Source organism: Lagenorhynchus albirostris, chromosome 11, assembly GCF_949774975.1.
Source record: "Lagenorhynchus albirostris chromosome 11, mLagAlb1.1, whole genome shotgun sequence".
NCBI classification, from domain to species: Eukaryota; Metazoa; Chordata; class Mammalia; order Artiodactyla; family Delphinidae; genus Lagenorhynchus; species Lagenorhynchus albirostris.
The window spans coordinates 58,231,828-58,252,591 of record NC_083105.1 but is presented as its reverse complement, the minus strand read 5'-3'; the positions used below and the strand labels follow the sequence as shown (position 1 = coordinate 58,252,591).

The following is a 20,764-nucleotide window of genomic DNA, read 5'->3' as shown; positions in this document are numbered from 1 at the left end:
AGCAGGGGCCCCAGCCTGGAGAGCTGACAGTGCCTTCAGCCCTGGGAAAGGAAAAGCAGGATAGGGAGCAGCAGCTGCATATTCTCCTGAAATTGCTTCTGAAAATGACCAGACACTTCACTGGGAAAGTGACGACAATTTGGGCCCTGGGAGCAGCAGATGAGGCGAGAGCGGGGGCGGTCAGGCTCTGGTCACCACCCCCCTCTCGGCCTGGTTCTGAGAAGTAAAGGACGGGGGAACTGTTGGGGGTGGCGGAAGGGTGGCCAGAGCCCCAACTCTGGACACGGCTCCCCACGACAGCTCTAACCCCTCACCCACTGGGAAGGGCTGCCTCCCTGGGCCCCATCTCAGCTCAGAGCAGGGTGTGCAAGAACACGGGGCTGGCTTGTGCTCTGAGGGCTAGGTTAATCTGCAGTCAGAGGATGAGCTCGTCAGGTCTCCCGCCAGCGTGACTACCTGGGGAGTGAGCTGCTGAGGCGGAGGGAGACCCCAGCCTCAAGGCACCGTGAGCTCAGCGGAGACAGGGAAGAGGCAGGGAAGGCAGAGGTCCGAAAGGAGGCAGAGCCGTCCAGACAGAAACGAAAGGCAGCCATTTGTGTGCTCGCATAGAGCGCAGTCTGCATTTTACTGCAAACCCAGGAGATGCTTGTTCCCCAAAGGTAGAGAGCAGAGTGGGAGAGGCTTAGACAAGACAGAATCTATGAGGAAATAGCCATGAAGGAAGTGGGGGAGGGTGATATTTAAAGCATTATACAAACTCTTACGTGTCACCATTAGTCAGAGCCCACAGCAACGGGGACAACGAGATGGTGTCAGACAGTTGGAAACCAAGAAAGAAATAATGACGATGACACATGGAAAATAAATGAAGACGAGAGAGGTCAGTCATAGGAATGGGGGAGTCCGGGTGGGGGGGCGTGTCCCCCTGTCAAGTGCCACCAGCTGCAGGCCCCAGCTGTGGGGCCGTGATTAGTAAGATAACTGTTGGCAGCAGCCTGGCATCTCTGGTGTACAGAAAGGAAAGGGGTGCCAGGGGGCAGGTGTGACAAAACCCAGTGCTGATCTTGGGGTGGAGGGGGCTATGGAGCCGGGGACCCTGCATTCCCCAGCTCACCTCAGCTCGCATAAGCCCTCCAGCCTTGGGCCTCTTTCCGGGCTAAATCTCCAAAGGATCCCAGTTTCTGCCAAGACAGGGATCCTCACTTCTTCCCTCCAGGGACACACTTAATGAATCAGCTCATTGGCCACCTGCGACCTGAGCCCCATCCCCGACTGCCCCACCCCCACCCCAGTCTCTCCAAACCCCGCCAGAGCTCAGCCGGTCAAGGAGCCCGGAGACAATTTCCCTTCTTCTTCATTCTTATTATCTGCATTAGCTGGCTCCAAGGAGCCTGAGGAGAGGAAAGGGAGGGGGGCAGAGGGTCTGAGCACAAGCCAGTGAAAAGGTGGGGGAACAGGGACCCACCCACATGACCATACGTTTGCAAAGCCTCTTGTTTTATTAGTGGGCAAAGAGGCTGAGGGCGGGAGGAAGCTAAGTTTGGAGAGAGGATTGGAAAGGCTTGGGAGAAGCAAGGTCCTCTTCAAGGGTTCTGCACTCTCTGAGCCCCACCTCCCATCAGAGGGCTCAGGCACGGGAGCCTCCCACGAAGGTGGGTGGGTGGGAGTAGGGCCGGTGCTGGTCCAGGAAGAAGAAACTGCTGCACCTCCTCACTGTACCGTCACCTCCAGGCAACGACTCCCCTTCTTCTTGCAGCTCAGCTTGCCATTCCCACCACCCCCAGGGCCCTGGATGACCTTGACAGCCAAGCTGCTCTCCTTGAACCTCACTGAGAACCTGGAGGGGGAACAGACAGAAAGACAAAGCTAATGCCCTCATCCCCTCACCCCTACTCCTGTATTTTCATGGTGGCTTCCCCTCCCCTTCTTGAGGCAAGTACATCCCCCCACAAGCCCCCTATGTCAGAAGACTCAAGGCCGCAGAGAACTTGGGTGGCCCTGACCTGACATAGTACGCTTCACTTTCTGACAGGACAAATTTTCCCGGTCACAATGACCGCCAGCTTGGTCATCTGCCCCAAGCCATCCCTCACCCCCAGCTCATGGCCTTACTCCTCAGTCACAGTGACTGGAAGCTGCCTCTGTGTGGCATCCAGCACAGCCCGGTACATCTTGGTCAGCAGTTCAATCACATGCTCGCTGACCAGCAGGAAGTCCCCTTTGGAGCCCACTGACGATATCTTAGGAAGGAGAGAAACAGCAGGGAAGGGATTCATTTTTTTCTCCTCAGGAGCAGCCTGGGAGATAGCAAAGGCCCAGAGTGAGAGGTCTGCTCTCCATGGCCTCCAGCTCGCCCCAGCCCTGTGACACCCACCACCTTCTCCAGTCTGGGGCCCTGCCCCCACCCAGCTCTGATACCTCACTCAGATGCAAGCTAAAAAGCCCATCCTTGAAGCTGGTGACTGACACCCCGGCCACACTGTTTAGCGCGATGACAATCTTGGCCTGGGAATTCTTGGTGTCTGAGATAATCACATGCCCCTTGGTCAGAAGGAGAATTCGAGAGGAAGTCTAGGGACAGAACAGGAAAAGGTGAGGAAGGGTTGTGATGCATCCCCACCCTTCCAGCTACCAGCCGAGGCTCTGGATCAGGCTGGGGGAGGAGTTCAGGATATGGGCCTTCACCTTGCCATTGCCACGGTTGACCTTCATCACAGTCTCAGCCACCAGAACAGGCCCTTCCTCCCTGCCCTTCAGCTTCTGTAGCTTGGGGTTTCCTTGCAGCCCAATGTAGTCACCGTGGAATGGAATAGGGACACTGAGGACACACGGGAGGTACGCAGTGGAGATAAGGTCCTTACCTCCGACCTCCAAGGTCCTTGTACCTCCCCCCCGAGTTCCCATCTTGGTCCTCCCGTGCTCCATCCCCCATCCTCCGCCGTACCCTGTGTCTCAGCGGTTCTCAGAGCACGGTCCAGGACTGACATCAGCATCCCCTAGGACCTTGTTAGAAAGGCAAATTCTTTGGCCCCACCCCAGACCTCCTAAAACAGAAACTCTGAAGAGGGCATGCAGCAACCTGGCTGTTATCCAGTCTGCCAGGTGATTCTGAGGCGCACTAAAGTTTGAGAACCACAGCTCTGTTCCACCTGGGGAATCTTCTCTTTGCTATTGATGAAACTGCACAGGGTCTGGGAGGCACTCACCTCTGGGGGTATGAAGCCTTCTTGCCCTTGAACAGTTCGCTGGCACAGAGCTTCTCCCTTAGGACCTCTACCTGCTTCGGGGACAGCTGATCCCGGAATTTCTTGCACTGTGACAGGGGCGGGGAAGGAGGACACTTCAGAGAGGGCAGGGGCTGGAGGAGCACTGGGGAGGGGAAGGGGGACTGAGGGATGCTGGGGGAGGGGGATGGAAACAGTCAAATACAAGCCCCAGGAGGGCTGTGTGCGCACAGCACAGCACAAGGCCTACTCCCAGACAGGTGCTCGAAAGTATTTCTTGAGTAGAAGAACTCTGTGCTAAGTGAAATAAGCCAGACAAAAGGACAAATGTGGCATGAGTTCACTTATATGAGGTACCTAGAATAGTTAAATTCATAGAGACAGAAAGTAGATCACACTTTCTGGGGGCTGAGGGACAGAGGAATGGGGAGTTATTGCTTAATGTGTACAGAGTTTCAGTTTGGGATGATGAAAAATAGTATGGAGACAGATGGCGGTGATGGTTGCACAACAATACGAATGTGCTTAATGCCACTGAACTGTTTACTTAAAAATAGTTAAAATGGTAAATTTTATGTATTACCACAATAAAAAAAAAAAATTTAAGTGGAAGAGGGAGGCAGAAGAGGAAAATCAGGAGGAGGAGAAAAAAAAAAAAAAAAAGACAAATGAGAGAGGAGTTGCCTGAGCACCAGGAGAGGCTGCCCAGGCCCCGCTCACCTTCCATTGGTAGAAGAGCTTCTGAAGCTCGTGGTTAGCTGTGTTGAAGTACTTGTAAGGGGCAGCTGGCCACCTTTTGTCCAAGACATCGGTAGATGGCAAATCGTTCTTCAGCCCCAGGAGGAATTTCTGTGCCTGGGTTGGGAGCAGGGGGGTTGGGAACGGGATGACGAGAAGACCTCCTGACAGGCAAACTGGTACCCAGATCCCACCACTTTGAGAAAGAAGGCCACCCACAGGGAGAAGCAACAAGTGGAGTTGAGGAGATGGAAGGGAGTCCCCTCCTGATCTCTTTCAGTGTGAATGTAGACTTGAGGTTGGGCAGTAAGAGCGTGACCGGGAGATGGAGGGGAGAGAAGGAGTAGTTCCAAGCAGATACCTTCTACACAGGGTGGTGAGGTGGGAGGAGCAATATGAAAACTGGCCTTAATATTTTGCTTCTGTAGCTTCCTATTCTCGAGGCTTATAATTGCCTACGGATGGCTGCCCCACTGTCTGTGTTAGCTATTGGACAGGTGCCAAATCTTCCCTCCTCTCTGCTCAGTCAAGGCCAACACCTCAACCTGGCATTCAAAGTCCTCTACTCAGAGCCCAACCTCATGTCACAGGGTCCCCTGCATTATCTAATCCTGGCACACCAACCAGACTGGACTCCCTGACTTGCCCTCTGCCCAGCCCATTCATCATCGCTCTGTGCCTTAGCTCATGCTGCTCTCAGCTCAACTCTGCCAACCCAGATTCTACCTATCCTTTGAGATGCAGCTCAAAGCCCTCCCAGATTCCCTGGGCCAGTGGTGTCTCTCCTTTCTTTGAAGCCCCATAGCACATTGTCTATACATTTGTTTTTGTACTACTGTTATTTGCATGGAAATCTCCCTCTTCTACAGGGTGAGTCTTTGGGAGTCAGGATGCTAGGTCCTGAGTTTTTTCACCATTCGACATCATTAAGCATCTGTTCTGTGCCTGGCACTGTTCTAGGTATGGGGACACAGCAGTGAACAGAGTAAACAAAGTCTCTTCTCACTGAGTTTACATTCTACTGTGGGTGGAGAAGGAGACAGCCCACAAGCAAATAAACATAGACTGTAGCTTCCAATAATTATATACGCTATGATGCAAAAAAAAGCAGAACAGAGACAGGAATGAGTGGTAGCATATTCCAGACAAGAAGGAAAGCCAGTGTGACTGGGCTAAATTGAGCAAGAGAAGAAAAGATCAGAGAGTAGGTTAGCCAAGGAGAGATCATGAAGGGCCTTGTAGGCTGTGGTAAGGACATTTGGCTTTATGTGGGGTGAAATGGAACACCTTTAGAGGGTCTTAGAGGAAGAGTGACATAAACTGACTTAAGGTTTTACTTTTTAAAATGTAATACAACTTTTCTTATTTTGAAATTTTTTTAATTTGAGTGAAAGCTGAAACAACATTGCAATGAACATCTGAATAACATATACTTCTCACCTAAATTCACCAGCTGATAATGTTAACATCTTACCCTATCTTTGTGCTCTTTCTAACACACGCACACATAAATACAAATGCATGTAAGTATATAAATACACGCATATGTACAAATCTTGGCTACTATAGCATCCTAAAGTAGGTTACAGTTATCACGACATTCTCCTCTAAAGCTTAAGCACGCATTGCCCAAGAACCAGGATATTTTCCTACACAATCATGATTCTATCACCATACCTAAGAAAATTAACATTAATTGGACACACTCACCCAAACAGTAATGTGTATGCAAATCTCTTCTAATGTCCTTTATAAACTTTAAAAATGTACTCTTTGACTTTGTTTTTATTTTTCCTGATCCAGGATCCAATCAAGTTTCACCCGTGGCATCTGACTGTTTAGTCTCCCCCAATCTAGAACAAGGACTCTTAAGTCTTTATATCTCAGGGAGCACCTAGCACCCTGTTTATTTATGGGATAGAATTACTGAAGGTATAGAAAATGACTTGACCTTGAACACTTCCAAATTTTTGGAATTTTTGTGAAAACTTTTTACTGAGATATTAGGTTAAAAAACTAAAATAGAAAAAGGCAGAACACACAGTACATTGCTGTAACTCTCCAGGAACAATGCAAGCTCTTTGTACCTTCCACTACAAAGATCTAGTGGGCTTGGTCTAATCACCCTGGAGTCCCCAGTCCTTGGCCTGGTTTGATTTAATTCAATAAACATTCCTTAGCATGTCCCATAATCCCCCATGTTCCAACTGATGTGGAGATTCTGAGGTTTTTCTTTTTTGTTTGTTTTTTTAGATCTAGAAAGTTCTGCTTTTCCCTATGCAGCCCTCCTGCCCACAGGTCTACCCAGAGCCATGGATACCTGGGTTGTCCAGGCCTCTGTATGTTGGGAGTGGTGAGGCAGGAAGGGGAGGGGAACAGTCATAGGTGGTGGTTAAAACTAGAGTCAAATAGCTTGCATCCCAGCTCTACCACATACCAGCTATGGAACTCCTACAAGTTATTCAACCTCTCTGGGCCTTAGTTTTTACCAAGAAAATGAGGGAAAGAGTATATTTTATTTTTAAAAAACATATACTTTGAATAACAATTTTCTGGGCATGTTTAACTAACCTAGGTAAGAAAACCATGGTGTTTAATTGTAAATAGATTGATATAAGATTGGACCAATACTTGATGTGTACAATTTTAGTATACAGGGTTTTGTGCTTTTAAAAAGAAAAGGTCGGGACTTCCCTGGTGGTGCAGTGGTTAAGAATCCACCTGCCAATGCAGGCGACACGGGTTCGATCCCTGGTCCAGGAAGATCCCACATGCCGTGGAGCAACTAAGCCCGTGCACCACAACTACTGAGCCCGCTTGCCACAGTTATTGAATCCCACAAGCCTGGAGCCCCGTGCTCTGCAACAAGAGAAGCCACCACAATGAGAAGACAGTGCACCGCAATGAAGAGTAGCCCCTGCTCGCCACAACTAGAGAAAAGCCCATGTGCAGCGATGAAGACCCAAAGCAGCCAAAAAAAAAGTTCAATTAATTAATTAATTATAAAATAAAATGAGGGCAATATAAGGGCCTACCTCAGAGGGTTGTTGAAAGCATTACAGTTAATGCATGTAAAGGGCTTAGCACATAGTAAGTGAGTTATAGGCAAGGCAATGGCAAAATATGGACTAGTCAGAAACACTGGGGCAATCAATGCCCTGTGGTCCCCTATACGCAGACTTCCACAGTGGGTCTGATTTATTGAAATACTGGTTTAAAGGCAACAGCTCCTGTGGTGACATTCAGCAGATGCCTGATGATATACAGGTGAAAGAGAAGGTAGACTAGAGGTCATTCAGGAGATAAGAGCAAAATCAGATTACAGGTCTCGGGTGTGCAGCAAGAGAGCACGTACTCTGGTAAGGCAGACACCCTGGAGCCTGCCTGAGGAGAGCCCTGGCAATGGAAGAGGCCTAGGACAATGGAGCTTCCCGGGGCGGGGGTGGGGGAGGAGGACACAGTGAAGACTCAGGGAGGTGGGAAGAGGCCCAGAGCCCCCATTCCTCAACTTAGCCAAGGGAACAGAGAGGAGCTCCAATGCATCTCGTGTCTTTACGAGCAAAGTCAGTAAGAGTCCTAACAACCATCAAAAATCAAACCAGCCGAGGTCAGTTCTAATTCACTCCAGCCCTCTGTCCAAGATCTCCCGCTCTTCTCTCTGGTCTTTCCCAAGGTTTCAATGGAGTGCTGCTCTCCCCCATCTGGTTTCCCTCCAACACTTCTCAGAAGCACTGTTGCTGTCGGATGTATGTCTCTGGAAATCACCCCTCTCTGTCCCTGTTTTCCTCTCACTGGAAACTGTCCATAGTTTGAACGTCCAGACCTGCTCTTGGCTTCTTCCTGCCCACCCTGACCCAAGTCCTCCAGAATTAAGGTCCTTCCTGAGATTCCGTTTCAGCCTGGCCTGCTACCGTGTCAGAAGAGATAGAAGGAAGATATGACTCCTCCACCTTCACTCCCAGCCCTAAAATGAATCTCAGGAGGTTGGGTTACTTAACCCTATGTGTGTCCTCTCTCTGCTCTTCAATGAGGCGCAGCCTCTTCAACTGTTGTTAACCACCCAGCCCCAGTCTCTTCTCCAGCCTACTCACCATGGACTAGTTGGTGGGTGTGCTGGGACCCCTTCCTGCCACAAGGTTGCCTGCAGTGTCTATTCATGCCAAAATGTGCTCTGATTCTGCCCCTAGGCCCCTAGGCGCTGGGGCCCTCCCCGTGCAGGCTGCTGCCCCATCCCCTCTGCTCCCAGGGTTTAAGGACATCAGATAGAGGAGGCTCTTGGGGAAAAGCTTTGAGTCACCTCCTCTCAAACCCCACATACTTCCTCTTCCCAACCTGTCCCTCCCTCCTCAATGCCCCGTTTCCACCCTCAATCCCCACCACTTACCATGCTCTTGTAGATGAAATCTGACAAGGTGAGGGCAGCCCCTGACCGGAAGTACTTCCGATAATTCTTGCGAGCCTGGCAGGGACATACAAGAAAAGGGCCAAAGTAAAGATAGAGAGTTATACCTGGAAGATAGAAGACAGGCCTAGAAGAGGTTCTACTATTTTTCAACCACACAAAGAACAGAGTAAGGAAAAGAGCTGAGACTATAGCTGGAGGGAGAGAGTAAAGTCAGACAAGCTGGCAGTCAGGAGGACACTCAAAGCAGAAGGCAGAGCTCTGCTGCTAAGTCAGAAACACACCCAAGCATATATTCAGATCTCCCCAAGATGCACCCACACTCCCAGACACACACAGAGCAGACCCAGAAACACACCAAGACACAGACATACCATCACACACAGATGTGTCCTGGGTGAGGGCAGGACCTTCTCTCTGCTTCTCTTCCCCACCAGCAGCAGCTGGCATGGCCCGGAGGAGCCACGTGAGGGGAGGAAACCCCTCTCCCTTCCCCATTACCTTCCAACCTCTCACAAAAGCCTGGATCAACAATGCTGATGCCTTCATCTTCCCATAGCGTTTCTTTTGCTGTAGAAAACAGTGGGCCTGTTAGAAAAACTCCGCCTCCTGAACCACCTCTCCGCTTCCCACTCTCCTATTAGAGTAAGGGGGATAGGACTTTGGGGATGACAGATACCATGTTGCCCCGAAACCAAGAAGAAATGAGGATCTGACTCTTGCGCATCAGTTGGTAGTGGACGCGGCAGCGCCAGCCTCGGTACATCTTCTGTATGAGTGTGGCCAGCTGATGGATTCGTAGGCGCCTCTGATCTTCCAGGTGGAAAAGCTGTGGAGAGGTGGAAGGGGGGCAGAGAGGGGCTCACCTAGGGGAACCCCACGGCACCAAAGGTTTCCTAGCCAGTGTTTTATTCAATCGTTTCTTAGTCCTCTTATTCATTTATGCATTCATTCATTTAATAAGCAGCTACTGAGCTCTGACTCTTTAGCAGGCATTGTGCTAAGACTTGGAAACTCAGACACCCTGACTCTCAAGGAGTCCCGCTTCAGGCAGAGGCGCTCAGACCAGCAATGCAAGCACACCTAATTCCAGGGCTCAAGGCAGGCAGGGCAGGAACCCAAGAACTCAGTTCCCAGGGATAAAGTCCCTGCAGAGAGGAGACTTCCTCATCCACTATCCATTCCAGGTTCTAGAAGCTCCCGTCGCCCAGCCTCTCACTCACGTGGGCTCTCCAACTCTTCCACCTTCCAGCCCCACCAAACACAAGTGCACCCTCCAACTCACAGTCTTGGGGCTTCTGATGAAGATCTTTGTCTTCCCAAAGGCCAGCTCCTCTGAGGACACACTCAGCTCCCCCAGGACCTTCTCGACCCCCTCCCTAAAGGAGCAGGTGGGGAAAGCTGCCAAAGGGCATCCCAGGGGAGGGTCCTCTCCCACCTGTCCTCTACCGCCTTCCACCTCAGGAGAAGAGTTCAGGGTTCGGACAGACTTCAGAGCCTCTGAGAAGTGATCATTCAATTCATTTCCCCGAGAAGCCCCTTCACGAGCTTCAGCGATACACATGGCACCACCTGGTCTCTTCCCCCACAGAGGTTCCCTGCACTGCCCTTCCCTTCTCCCCAGTCTCCCACTGAGTCTTACCGGTCTCCACCGTCCCAGCGAGGCCAAGTGCTCCGGCTCAGCAATCGGTACCTTTCCAGGAAGGACCCGTAGGCCTGGCGGTAGGCATAGCCTGCTCGTCGCACCCGCACATTCTCCAGCAGCCCCAGGTACCGAGACTGGACGGCCACCAGCTCCGAGGAGAACTCACCTCGCTTCTGATGCTCATTGGGCTTTATACACCTGGTGGGAGGTAAGGCAAGGCCCGGGCTACAGGAGCTTCACCCTTGCCAGTGTCACCCACCCTGGTCTCTACACCTCTATTCTGTACACATTCCCGTTAGCTGAAAATTTTCAGAGGAAGCAGACACACTGGCCTTCCCAGTTTCACTCACTATAGCATGGTCCCTACTTGACCATGACGCTCTCCCCCTTACAGGACTCTCAGCTCCTCAGCTGGCTCTGTTTTTCATGAGGCAAAGGGATCTGGTATCCTATTCCAGAGACAGCCATCCCCCCACCCCCGCACGGACATGTTCTACCATGCGTGGACCCTGCAAGTGTCATCACAAATGCAGCATGTTCCCCTATGTGCCCAGCATGTCACCTGATGTAGTTGGGTTTCTTGGAATACAGGTTCTTCATGAGAATGGCCACAGAACCCTTGAACTGGACCCCAGCAGTTGGGGGGCGTTTGAGAGACGCCTGCTTTGGATCACCCTCAGGAAACAAGGACCGAAGGAGGGGGTGCTGGGCCTTCCACATGGCCTGGGACAAGTCCCGGAAGAGCAGGTCGTTATTCTTGTCGATGAAGCTGTTCACGTTGTAGGTCACCTGTACAGGAACAGCACTTGGTCTGGACAGCCCACCACATTGTCTGTCATGCGCGTGGCCCTCCCAGTCTCACTGCGAAGTGTTCCTGGTTCTCACCTCCCCCCAGTGCCTCCCCCATTGCCTTCAGCCTGTGCCCAGACCCTAGTCTTCACCCTCCAGCCCCGTGACATCACCTTGCCCGCATAGTGGCAGATGCGGAAGCAGCTGAGGCCCATGCTGTGGTCATACTGGTGCTGGGCATTCTGGGTGACTTTGCTCTCATAGTGGCCATGCTTGGAGAAGATCTGGTTCAGCTTTGCTAGGAAGGTGGAGTCACTGACCACCCCAGGCCGCAGGCACTCCTCGTCCAGCATGGCCAGGATGCCTCGTTGATTCTGGCCAGGGGAACACGATCAGCCCAACCTAGACCTGGTCCTTCAAGACGTCCACATCCTCACTGCCGCCCCTCTGCCCCCTCATCCTTTGCCCCCTTTACCATCTTTATCAAGTGGGGTGGGGGAGGAGGGGAGAGAGAGACAGGGGAAGGGTGTTCAGGCAGTCTGGAGGGGGAGGTCCCAGAGATGAGAGAAGGATAACTTACATCCTCAATGAGGTTACAGATAATGCCATTATCAAAGTAGTCCACCTTCACCCACGGTATGCCCTGGCAACAGGAGATGACAAATTACACGGAGCAGGTCCAAGACAAGTCTCCAACGGTCTCACCAGAACCAGGCCCCCTTTCACCCACCCCACAAAGGACCATCAGAAAGCCCTATAGTTCAGAGGGGTCCCTGGTGTGGTTTCTATCACATCCTCATCCCTCCAAGGTTGATGGAGAATTTGTGGGGTGGGTGGGCAGACGTGTGGGAGGACCCAGAGCAGTTGTGAGAGAGGGTGAGACAGTGCAGAAAGCCATGTAGGTGCTGTAGGTTGGAGAAGGAAGTGGAATATGTTGGGTGAAGACTGGGATAGGGATTACCCCACTGTGGGAGTGGGGAAGGGTCCTTGAGTATGTAGAAGAGCAAATGGCCATACTGTTCTGGCAACAAGCTATGGAACCAAAGCACATAGGTGAGTTTATCATAAAACAACAAAGCTAATTTGATACATCTTCAAAGACCTTCATCAGTGATTCCCAAACTCAAGTGTGCATCACAGTCACCTGGAGGGCTTGTTAAAATACAGATGGCTGGGCCCCACCCCCAGGTTCTGATTCAGCAGGTCTGGGACAGGGCCTGGGAATCTGTCTTTCCAACATGTTCCCAGGGGACACTGCTGCTGCTGGTCCAGGACCACACTTTCAGAACAACTGATCTACATGATACTTTGGGGCTGTATAATTTGTTTTTTAAAAAGCAAGAATGGTATAGAAGCAGAAGACCCATAAGACCATGCATCTCTAATTTAGAGCTTTGCTGGGTAACAGGCCTATAGACAGGAGAGCTCTGGACCAGCCAAGGGCCAGACCTCCCAGGCTCAGGCCATTCCCAGGTGTGGTTGGGGAACACGAGCCTTTCTCTTCCTGCTCCCTCACAGGTCTTTAGGGAATGCAGAGTGGAATTAAGTAAAGTTGCCCGCCCACTTCATCCCCAAAATACCTCCCCAACTGGCTAAATGAACAATCCTATGCAGCTATAGAAAAGCATCTTTATGTACTGATACAGAAAGGTCTCTTGTTAACTGGTGAAAGCAAGATGCAGAACAGAGTGTATTCATTGCCACTTGAATAAATTTTGAGGGGAAATATATTTACATATTTTTTTGATTACACATAAAAGACGTCTGGAAGGAGGCCAACTTCAGTTGCCTCTAGATGCGGGGGGAGAACTAGGAAGCTGGGATGGGGTGGGAGGGAGACCTTTCTTTATACACCTTTTTAAGCTTTTTGAATCTTGAAGCATGGGAATGTATATCTATTTGCTAATTTAAAATTTTAAAGTAAAAACGTACAAAACTAAAAAAACTTTTAGTTGTGACCACATTGCCTGAAATTCTGCCACAGCAGGTTCCTGAGGGCTCACAGGGAACATCCCTGGGAGGGTTTTGATGAGTGAGACTCAGCCATTCATACTTTGGAGTGAATTAGCTCAAACAGAGAGCTTTTCTAACACTTGGCCATAGGAAACTGGGGGTGGGGGGTGCGGGCGGGGGGGGTGCGGTTTTCACTGACCAGGGGAAGGAGTGTGGAAACTTTGAGCCACGGGGCATTTCTGGTGAGAAAGTCTGGGTGCTACAAGAGGGGACGGCAACATCAGTCCAGCCCAGAGGAGACAAAAGATTCTGAGACGTCAGAGAAGGGCACCGAAAGGGATGTGGTAGGGTGCCAAGCCCAGGAGAAATGTCCCTTCTAGATTCAGTTCATAGCCTGCCCTGGGCCAAGCACAGCTGTCACTTCACTCTTGTCAGCCCTCTCCCCCACCCCTACCCACCCCAACACCCTTCCATCAATCTGCTCCCTTCCTCTCCTGGCCTGGAGGGCAGGATGGGGAACTGGGGGTGGAGAGCAGAGAATTAGGGCTTCTTGGTAATGCTGGAATATTCAGCTGTGCAAGGGAAACCTTCTGTCCTTAGTGTTCTCATCTGGGGACAATTGAGAGGAAGCTGTGATGAAGGAGGAAGATCTGGCATACGTAGAAGTCATCTGAGAGAGGGGAAGCAGGAAGTCCTCGTTTACCTCTCTCTTATATTCCTCTTGCTCCTCTTTCAGCGTTATCTCTATGAACACCTGCTGTAGCTTCTCATTGCAGTAGTTGATCACAAATTGCTCAAAGCTATTATCCTGTGGTGGGTACACAGGTTAGAGAGTGAGACCAAGACACTTCCTCTGTCTCAGCCCTACCTCCCCTCTCTCACACCCCCCTTGGAGCCTGACGCTCCTAATCCTCAGGAAGCAGGGTGCTGAGGTTGCTGAAGCTCTCTCACCTCTAATATTTCAAAGCCATAGATATCCAGGACCCCCATGACCTTCCTTTTCTCCCCAGTGCCCACCTGAAGAGGAGGAAAAGATAAATCTGAGGACCGGCCCTCTACACACCAGGCCAGGCCCCTCTGGGATGGATGTGAGTAAAGCAGGGAGCAAACAGAACTTGGGTGAGCTTGACCAAGCTGCAAAGGAATTGGTGTAATTTTACTCTCCCTCTTCCTCTATATGCTGAAGGACAAGCAAAGAGGGAGGAAAGGAGGAAAAGGAAGATGTAATAGATTCCAGGAAAATGCTCCCATGGTACAAAGTAGAAAGACGTTAAAATCTTCTCGGGAAAATAACCATCCCTTATATCTGTAGAGCATTTTACAAAAAATCCTATGATCTTATTTCATTAATCCATCTATCCCTATAAGGTGTGATTATTCCCATTCTATAGATGAAAAAAAATCGAACTTCAAAAGAGCTAAGCATTTACCCAAATCTAGATTCAAATCCTATATTACCCTGCTGCCTTCTGGTAACAGATTCTAAATTGATAGCACTTTCACATACGAATTTTTAAATAATAGCTCTATTTTGACCGAATTTGCACACCATAAAATTTACCCTTTAAAAATATACAATTCAGTGGGATTTTTTTTCAGTATATTCAAAAGGTATACAACCACCACCACCAAATTCCAGAGCATTTTCACCATCCCCAGATGAAATCTTATACATGTAACCCATTAGCAGTCACTCCCTATTCCCCTGCCAACTGCTGACCTACTTCCCACCCCGATGGATTGCTTACTCTGGACATTTCATATAAATGGAACCATACAAAATGTGACCTTTTGTGTCTGGCTTCTTTCACTCAACATCTTTCCAAGGTTCATCCACGCTGAGCATGTATGAGCACTTCGTGCCTTTTAATGGCCAAATAATATCCCACTGTATGGATATACCACATTTTGTTTATCCATTCATTAGTTGATGTACACTGGGGTTGTTTCCACTTCTTGGCTATTATGAATAATGCCTCTATGAACATTTATGCATAGGTTTTTATGTGGACATCTGTTTTCAGTTCTTTTGGATATATACTTAGGAGTAGAATTGCTGGGTTATATGGTAACCACATACACAATTTCATCTGATCCTCATTAAATCCTGCGAAACAAGTAGGCATTAGTGTGTCTCATTTCCCAAATCGGGAAACTGAGGTTCAGAATCTCTGTGAAACTGAAAGACCACACAGTTGGTAAGTAGGGAACCCAAATAGATGAACTCAAAAAAACAGAGATGTTTCCAAAACACTACATTATCGTAAATAAATAAATACACCCTATCCTCCTTACTCTGTTCATCTCAGAACCCAAGGCATGGGGCGGGCAGAGGAGAGTGCTGAGGGAGGAGGGCAGTCTCTCACCTGGATACTCTCATTGATTCGATTCACCAGCCAGGTGAAAAGGCGGCTGTAGACGTTCTTAGCCAGAGCATCCCGAGCGTACTGAGCCTGCAGGGCAGTGCCAACTGGTTAGTGTGGCAGCCACAGAACAGACTCAAAACTCAGCCTCCTCCCACAGGGCCCCTCACCTGGACGACATTCAGTGCAGTGACCACTTTTTCTCTGGCCGTTTCCATGGTCCTTGAGCACAAAGCGCTCTCTAGTTCCACTGAATTCAAACCCACCATTTCCCCAATCTCTTGAATACCTGGAGTGATGAGGAAATACAACATGGCCTGAGAGAGGGCTTGCTCCCAGGGGAGGGAGGGCGGGCTGAAAAGTGGAACTGCTGAGAGCCTGCTGTTCCTGGGTCTTACTGGGAAAGTCCTTACAGCCAATCCAGAACATGGTTCTGGAGGAATCTCTGGGGAGGAGGAGGAAAGGGAGATCTTGACGCTTTGCATGCATTACCTCCTTTAATATGAGAATCTCCTGAAATGAGTGTAATTGTCCCCATTTCTGCAAAAAATCCACTGAGACTCAGAGAGGTCCCAGAACCTAGGTCTACCAAACATCAAAACCTCATTCCAATATGCCTCACAGGGAGTTCTGAATGAGTATGTTTGGGGAAGAACTCCTGAGCGGGCAGAGGGGGACTGAATCAGAGTGAGGTCTATTATGCTGGAGATGGTGGAAGAACAGAAATTGTAGCAGCAGATTCAGGGAGCTGGTTGGGTGCAGACCTCTCCCATCACGGATGCCACTTGCTGGTACCCCATTGGCCTGGAACTCGTCTGCCAGTTCCACATTCCCCAGCTTCAACACCAGGGCCACCACCTCTAGCACCTGCCGAATCTCCTCCTTGGAGAACCCAATCACAGCCATCGCACTCTTGGAGAGAAAGGAGAAGTCCAAAGTTGAACTGTGGTGCCAGTCTTACGCCTCCCTTCTCAAAGCCAGAGCCTGGGCTCAGGGCATGGCCTAATGGCCCATCCCAGGTACTCACCTGGAGGGCCTTGAAGTTGGCAGTGTCGTCCATGCCATCCACCCTGGATGCCCCCGGGTTCAGGTAGGCATAGCCATTTGTGTCCCGCTCAAGCTTCAGGGCCTCTGGGAGGGCCAGCATGAGGGAAGAGGGTCAGTACACATGCTTTCTGGAGTCCTCCAGCCTTGACCCTCATGGTCCTTGTCCTAGGTTGGTTCATTCATTTATTCAGAGGAGCCGTTTTTGTTTTAGGTTCTTCCCCTGCCTCTTTTGTTTTGGGATCACTAATTCCTGTGATGATCGACTACATTTTCAAGTGGTATTTAGGGTTTGGGTGTTCATAATTGTTGAGGTTTTCCCCAACTTTTATGAAAGAAAAGCCTCATTCTACTCTTTTCCCCACCCTCAGGGTTCCAAACAATAAAAACAAACAAGAAAGCTCTCCGTCCTGCTCAGTTCTCAATGGTTCTCGGAGGATGAAGGCGAGGAAAGAAGGGGGAGCACACATCTGCCACCCACCCCCAGCCTCGAGGCCTCACCCTAGGCCCATGTTGGCGCACCCATTATTTGTTCACAAAGCACCAACCAAGTGACAGATACTATGTTCCCCAACCCTGACTCCCTTCGGGAAGGTTTTCTCTGCGCGTAGCTGAGCCAAATGGCCCTCTTGGGTTCCCCCATTGTGCATCTCTACCCCAGACCACATCACATGGGCTGGGCTTTGGGGTTTTTTCTGTCCCTCCTACAAATGAACAACTTGTGTGTTGGGACTGTGTTTTTCATCTTCATATTCTGTGTGCCTGGCTGGCATGCAGGAACTTTTTCCTTTTTAATAAATGAATCAAGGGAATGGTCAAAGCCGTTCACCTGAGATGGGAAGGAATGGGTTAATCATGGAGCTTGAAGGGTATCAGTTATCTGTTATTCAAATGATCTGAGAATCCGGGAGTGACCCTCAAACTAGAGTTTAATGGCAGTTTCCCCTGAGACACAAATTTTGAAATAAGAGCCTGCTAAAGAGGGGTGTCTGGAAGGAGAATGAGTCAGAAAGGCCCTGGGATGATGACACCAGGGAGGGAGGCCCCACCCAGACTCAACTTAAATCAGTGAGTGAGATATCAGCCGGAGCACAACTCTAGTACCTATGATTCAGAAAAACGGAATACAGTCAAGACAATTAAGCCAGGAGGGAGGATGAGACCTGTGGGGGCTCTTGAACCATAGAGATCTCCAGGAGGGGGAAAGGAGACAGGCACAAGTCCAGCATAGAATAACCAGAAACCAAAGGGACAGGTTCTTGGAGGCCAAGACACCCACAGTGCCCACAGTTAGAGGGGGGATTGAGAGGGGAAACTCTGGCAGGGCTTTAAGTCCCATCAGACCCTGCAGTAATGCCCATCCAGAGCCACCTCAGGCCCATCCAGCATCCAGGCTGAGATGGTCTCTTCCCCAAGACAACGTAAGCTGCTCCATGCCTTCTGCCCCTCTAGCTAGCTGCAGAGCCTATTGGCACTGATCACACTGTACTGCGAGGTAGCTGTTCATGCATCTGCCATCCCTAGAAGACTCTAAGTTCTTCGAGGACAAGGTCTCTTACTCACCTCTGTATCCCTAGAAGCTAGCACAATGTTCAAGCATAGTAGGTGTTCAAGAGATGTTTGATGAATGATTGAATGGAACCTCCACAGAACTATCTAAGAAGAGAAAATCAAGGACAAGGTCCTGGGCAAGGCAGATGTACACCCAGGACAACTTCAGCTAGAGCTCATTGAAAGTTCTTGAACACTTGTAACCTCCTGCCTGCTTTCCTGCTGAGCTACGGATAAAGTCCCTTAAATTGAAGATAGGAGAGACGGTAGATGGAAATAAGTGTTCCATTTTTGAAGCCAGCGTGGGGAAAGAGGAATCCAGACAAGACAGAGAAATAAGAGCAGGGAAGAGGTAAGAAGGCTTATTCCTAGCAATAAAACCCCAGAAAAGGAAGAGAACACAGAGGTCAAGGGATTTGTTCCCAACAATGGGTGGATGAGATTCAGGGTGGGGACTGCCCTGAGATTCAAGGGAAGAGGGCTACAGGGATCCAGAGGGGTCCAGGGGTTCTGGGCATTGAATGGAGGCTAGGGATGTTCTGCTATGTGTCGGGGGCAGGCACATACTCAGCAGCTCTGGATCTGCTCCAGCCAGTAGCTGATAGAAGATGTGGAAGTTCCTTTCTCCTTCAAGGTGCTTCACCACGCGGGATTTCTCAAGCAGATCTGGCAGAGAATTTGAAAATCACGTTCTGAGGACCTGGGAGGTACTGCAGCTTCCCTCTAATTCTGCCCTCATCCCTAGCGTTCCTAGTGGTTGGGAAGCCTGGTAGTCTAACATTCCTCCTTCCTACAGCAGCAGATTAGCCAAAAGGAACACCGTGGGGGCAGGTGGGACAGGTGGTAAGCGGGATGGGGAGACACGTACAGTTTGTGATGATGCCACCAAGGGGGGATCCCTTGAAGTCAAACTCAACATCCATGTATTTTCCCTTCAGAGACCAGAGAGAGAGAGAGAGAGAGAGACTTGGCTTCCTCCTCTTCTCGCCACCCTGTCCAGGAGGGATCTGCGCCTTGTTCCTCCCTCTCAAGGCCCCACACCCTCTTGTCCCAGTCCAGGGAGATGTTCACTCACAAATCGAGAGGAGTTGTTGTTGCGAATGGTCTTGGCATTGCCAAAAGCTGCGGAGATGGGGGGAGGGGGAATACGATGGCTGAGGCGAGAAGAGGGACTCCAGAGCAGGGGAAGGGGGAAGGCCCTCCAGCCATGAGGTCGATCTCAGGTTTCTCAGGCTGAGCAAGAACAGCGATGTGGGGAACACTGGGGACGGTAGGGTGGGGTGGGGGTGGATCGGGCAGAGACTGGACTTCTCACCCTCCAGCACTGGATTTGACTGAAGCAGCTGTTCCTTCACAGAGTTCACCCGTTCCCCTTCCCCACAGACAGCCGCCACGTAAGTCATCACTAGCTTACTAGCCTCTGCAAGAGAAACCCTCGCGTGAATCCCCACCAATGCCCTTAACCTCCCTCATCCCAGCACCTCACACCACTCAGAGTCAGAAAAAGCCAGGGAGGAATTCAGGGGGTGGGGGCAGAACTGGGACTGGCTTGGAAAGAGACAAAGGGGTAGTTCCAGCAGTGACTCCATGGCTTCCCCGCCGGGCGCCTCACCTGTCTTGCCAGCTCCGCTCTCGCCCGTGATGAGGATACACTGGTCTTGGTCCTGGTCCCTCAGTGACAGGTACGCCTCATTTGCCAGTGCATAGCTTGTGGGGAGGAAGTGGGTGGTGACTAGTGTGGGACCAGTCCAGGACAACACCTTTCACTCGACCCCCAACCCCCAGACTCATTCGCCCTCCCCACTTGGACCAGACCAAGGCAAGTGACAGGCCCAGGAAGGGGCCTCCAGAGGGCCAAGGGAGGAAGGGGCAGCTGGAGAACCTCCTTCAGGAGGAAGGAAAGAGGAAATTAGGATGTGTCATCATAGCGAGCCGGGGCCCTGTCACCTTTCCTCCGTCCCTCTACTCACACATGGGGCTTCAGCTCGTAGAAGGTATAGTCCCTGTATCTGGCAATGAACTCTGGGCCATAGATGGGCAGCTGTTGGTAGGGATTCACTGAGACCAACACGTTCCCAATGTAGGTCTGGAGCCAGGGAAGATGAAGGGAATGAGCGAGGGTGGGGGTTAGGGGGAGGCACATGAACTCTCTGGCCACACGGCCACAGGCAGGGGCACCCGTAAGCACTCACATAAATCTCCCCGTTCTCATAGCGCAGCTGGAGGTTCTTGATCAGAGACTCCTGCTCCAGGGGTTCCAGGAGCACAAGGTCCTCCACCCCAATGGACCCTTCCAGGAGAGTCATGTCCAGAGGAGCAGCTGATCCTGGGGTCAGTTTGTTGATGTCTGCTCAGCCTTAGAGGCCAGTAGCTGTTTGAGGGGAGGAAGGCAGAAGGACCTAAGAGAGCTTTCCCCTCCCCCAGTTCTGGCCCTAGAGAGAGCCCCCAACCTGGGAAAGGCCTCTGGGCCAGCCCAAGCTAACAGTGGAGGCTGCAGAAACTCCTGGTGGGAGGCGAGGGAATCCTCTACTCCCTGAATTAGGGTTGGTGGGGGTGGGACAGGACCACCAGGGTAAAGAAGGCACCCAGTGGGCAGCAGCTGGGGGAGCATCCTTGTGCTTGCAGGGGAGAGGGCTGGGGAGGAAAGGGTAAGCAAACTTCGTGCCACAGCCGGGCACCAAAAGCTCCCTCCCTCCTGCACGGAGGCTGAGGCCAGGGTCCAGACTCCCTGACTCTTTGTCCCCCATTCTCCTTCTCCACTCCCCGCCTCTCACAGCCCCCGTTTCAGTCACCCAGCACACCCCATACCCCTTTGAAAAATTGTGCCAGTGTCTTTCCTCCCATCTCTCTGCTACAGTGAGATTCGTTTTTTAAATGGGGACTGGAAGAGGTGATGAGCTCAAGGACAGAGATGGAAGTTCCTCCGTAAAAGGCTGGAATACCCCAAAGAAAATGAAAATGAGGTTTGTTTCCCCAAAAGCAAGTAGCTGTCAGGACCTCTGGATGTGCCTACACGTCTGTCCCTATATTTCCATGTCCAGATTTTACACCCATG

The 20,764-nt window shown here is 50.8% G+C and overlaps 1 protein-coding gene across 1 annotated transcript; it reads right to left on the bottom strand.

The window, feature by feature from the left end:
- Positions 1-1,518: 1,518 nt before the first annotated feature.
- Positions 1,519-20,015, bottom strand: MYO1A (myosin IA). The gene is made up of 27 exons (XM_060164754.1): positions 19,902-20,015; positions 19,680-19,795; positions 19,322-19,416; positions 19,025-19,129; positions 18,785-18,831; positions 18,578-18,641; positions 18,277-18,375; positions 16,142-16,245; positions 15,879-16,026; positions 15,285-15,403; positions 15,118-15,204; positions 13,703-13,768; positions 13,455-13,559; positions 11,379-11,441; positions 10,972-11,172; positions 10,572-10,798; positions 10,007-10,207; positions 9,650-9,743; positions 9,044-9,193; positions 8,866-8,934; positions 8,347-8,421; positions 3,945-4,079; positions 3,207-3,313; positions 2,686-2,818; positions 2,419-2,571; positions 2,113-2,240; positions 1,519-1,837 (listed from the first exon to the last, which is right to left on the bottom strand). Exons 1-27 carry the CDS (start codon positions 20,013-20,015, stop codon positions 1,711-1,713), a joined length of 3,132 nt encoding a protein of 1,043 aa, XP_060020737.1. The 3' UTR covers positions 1,519-1,710.
- Between the last annotated feature and the right edge of the window lie 749 nt (positions 20,016-20,764).

Bases quoted from the DNA above. Each gene is read 5' to 3' on its own strand.
- MYO1A (XM_060164754.1), bottom strand. From the start codon at position 20,015: ATGACTCTCCTGGAAGGGTCCATTGGGGTGGAGGACCTTGTGCTCCTG. The intron at 19,417-19,679 runs GTGAGTAGAGGG...CCTCCCCACAAG, and splicing joins TACGAGCTGAAGCCCCATGT to CTATGCACTGGCAAATGAGG. The intron at 16,027-16,141 runs GTGAGTACCTGG...TTTCTCTCCAAG, and splicing joins CCAACTTCAAGGCCCTCCAG to AGTGCGATGGCTGTGATTGG.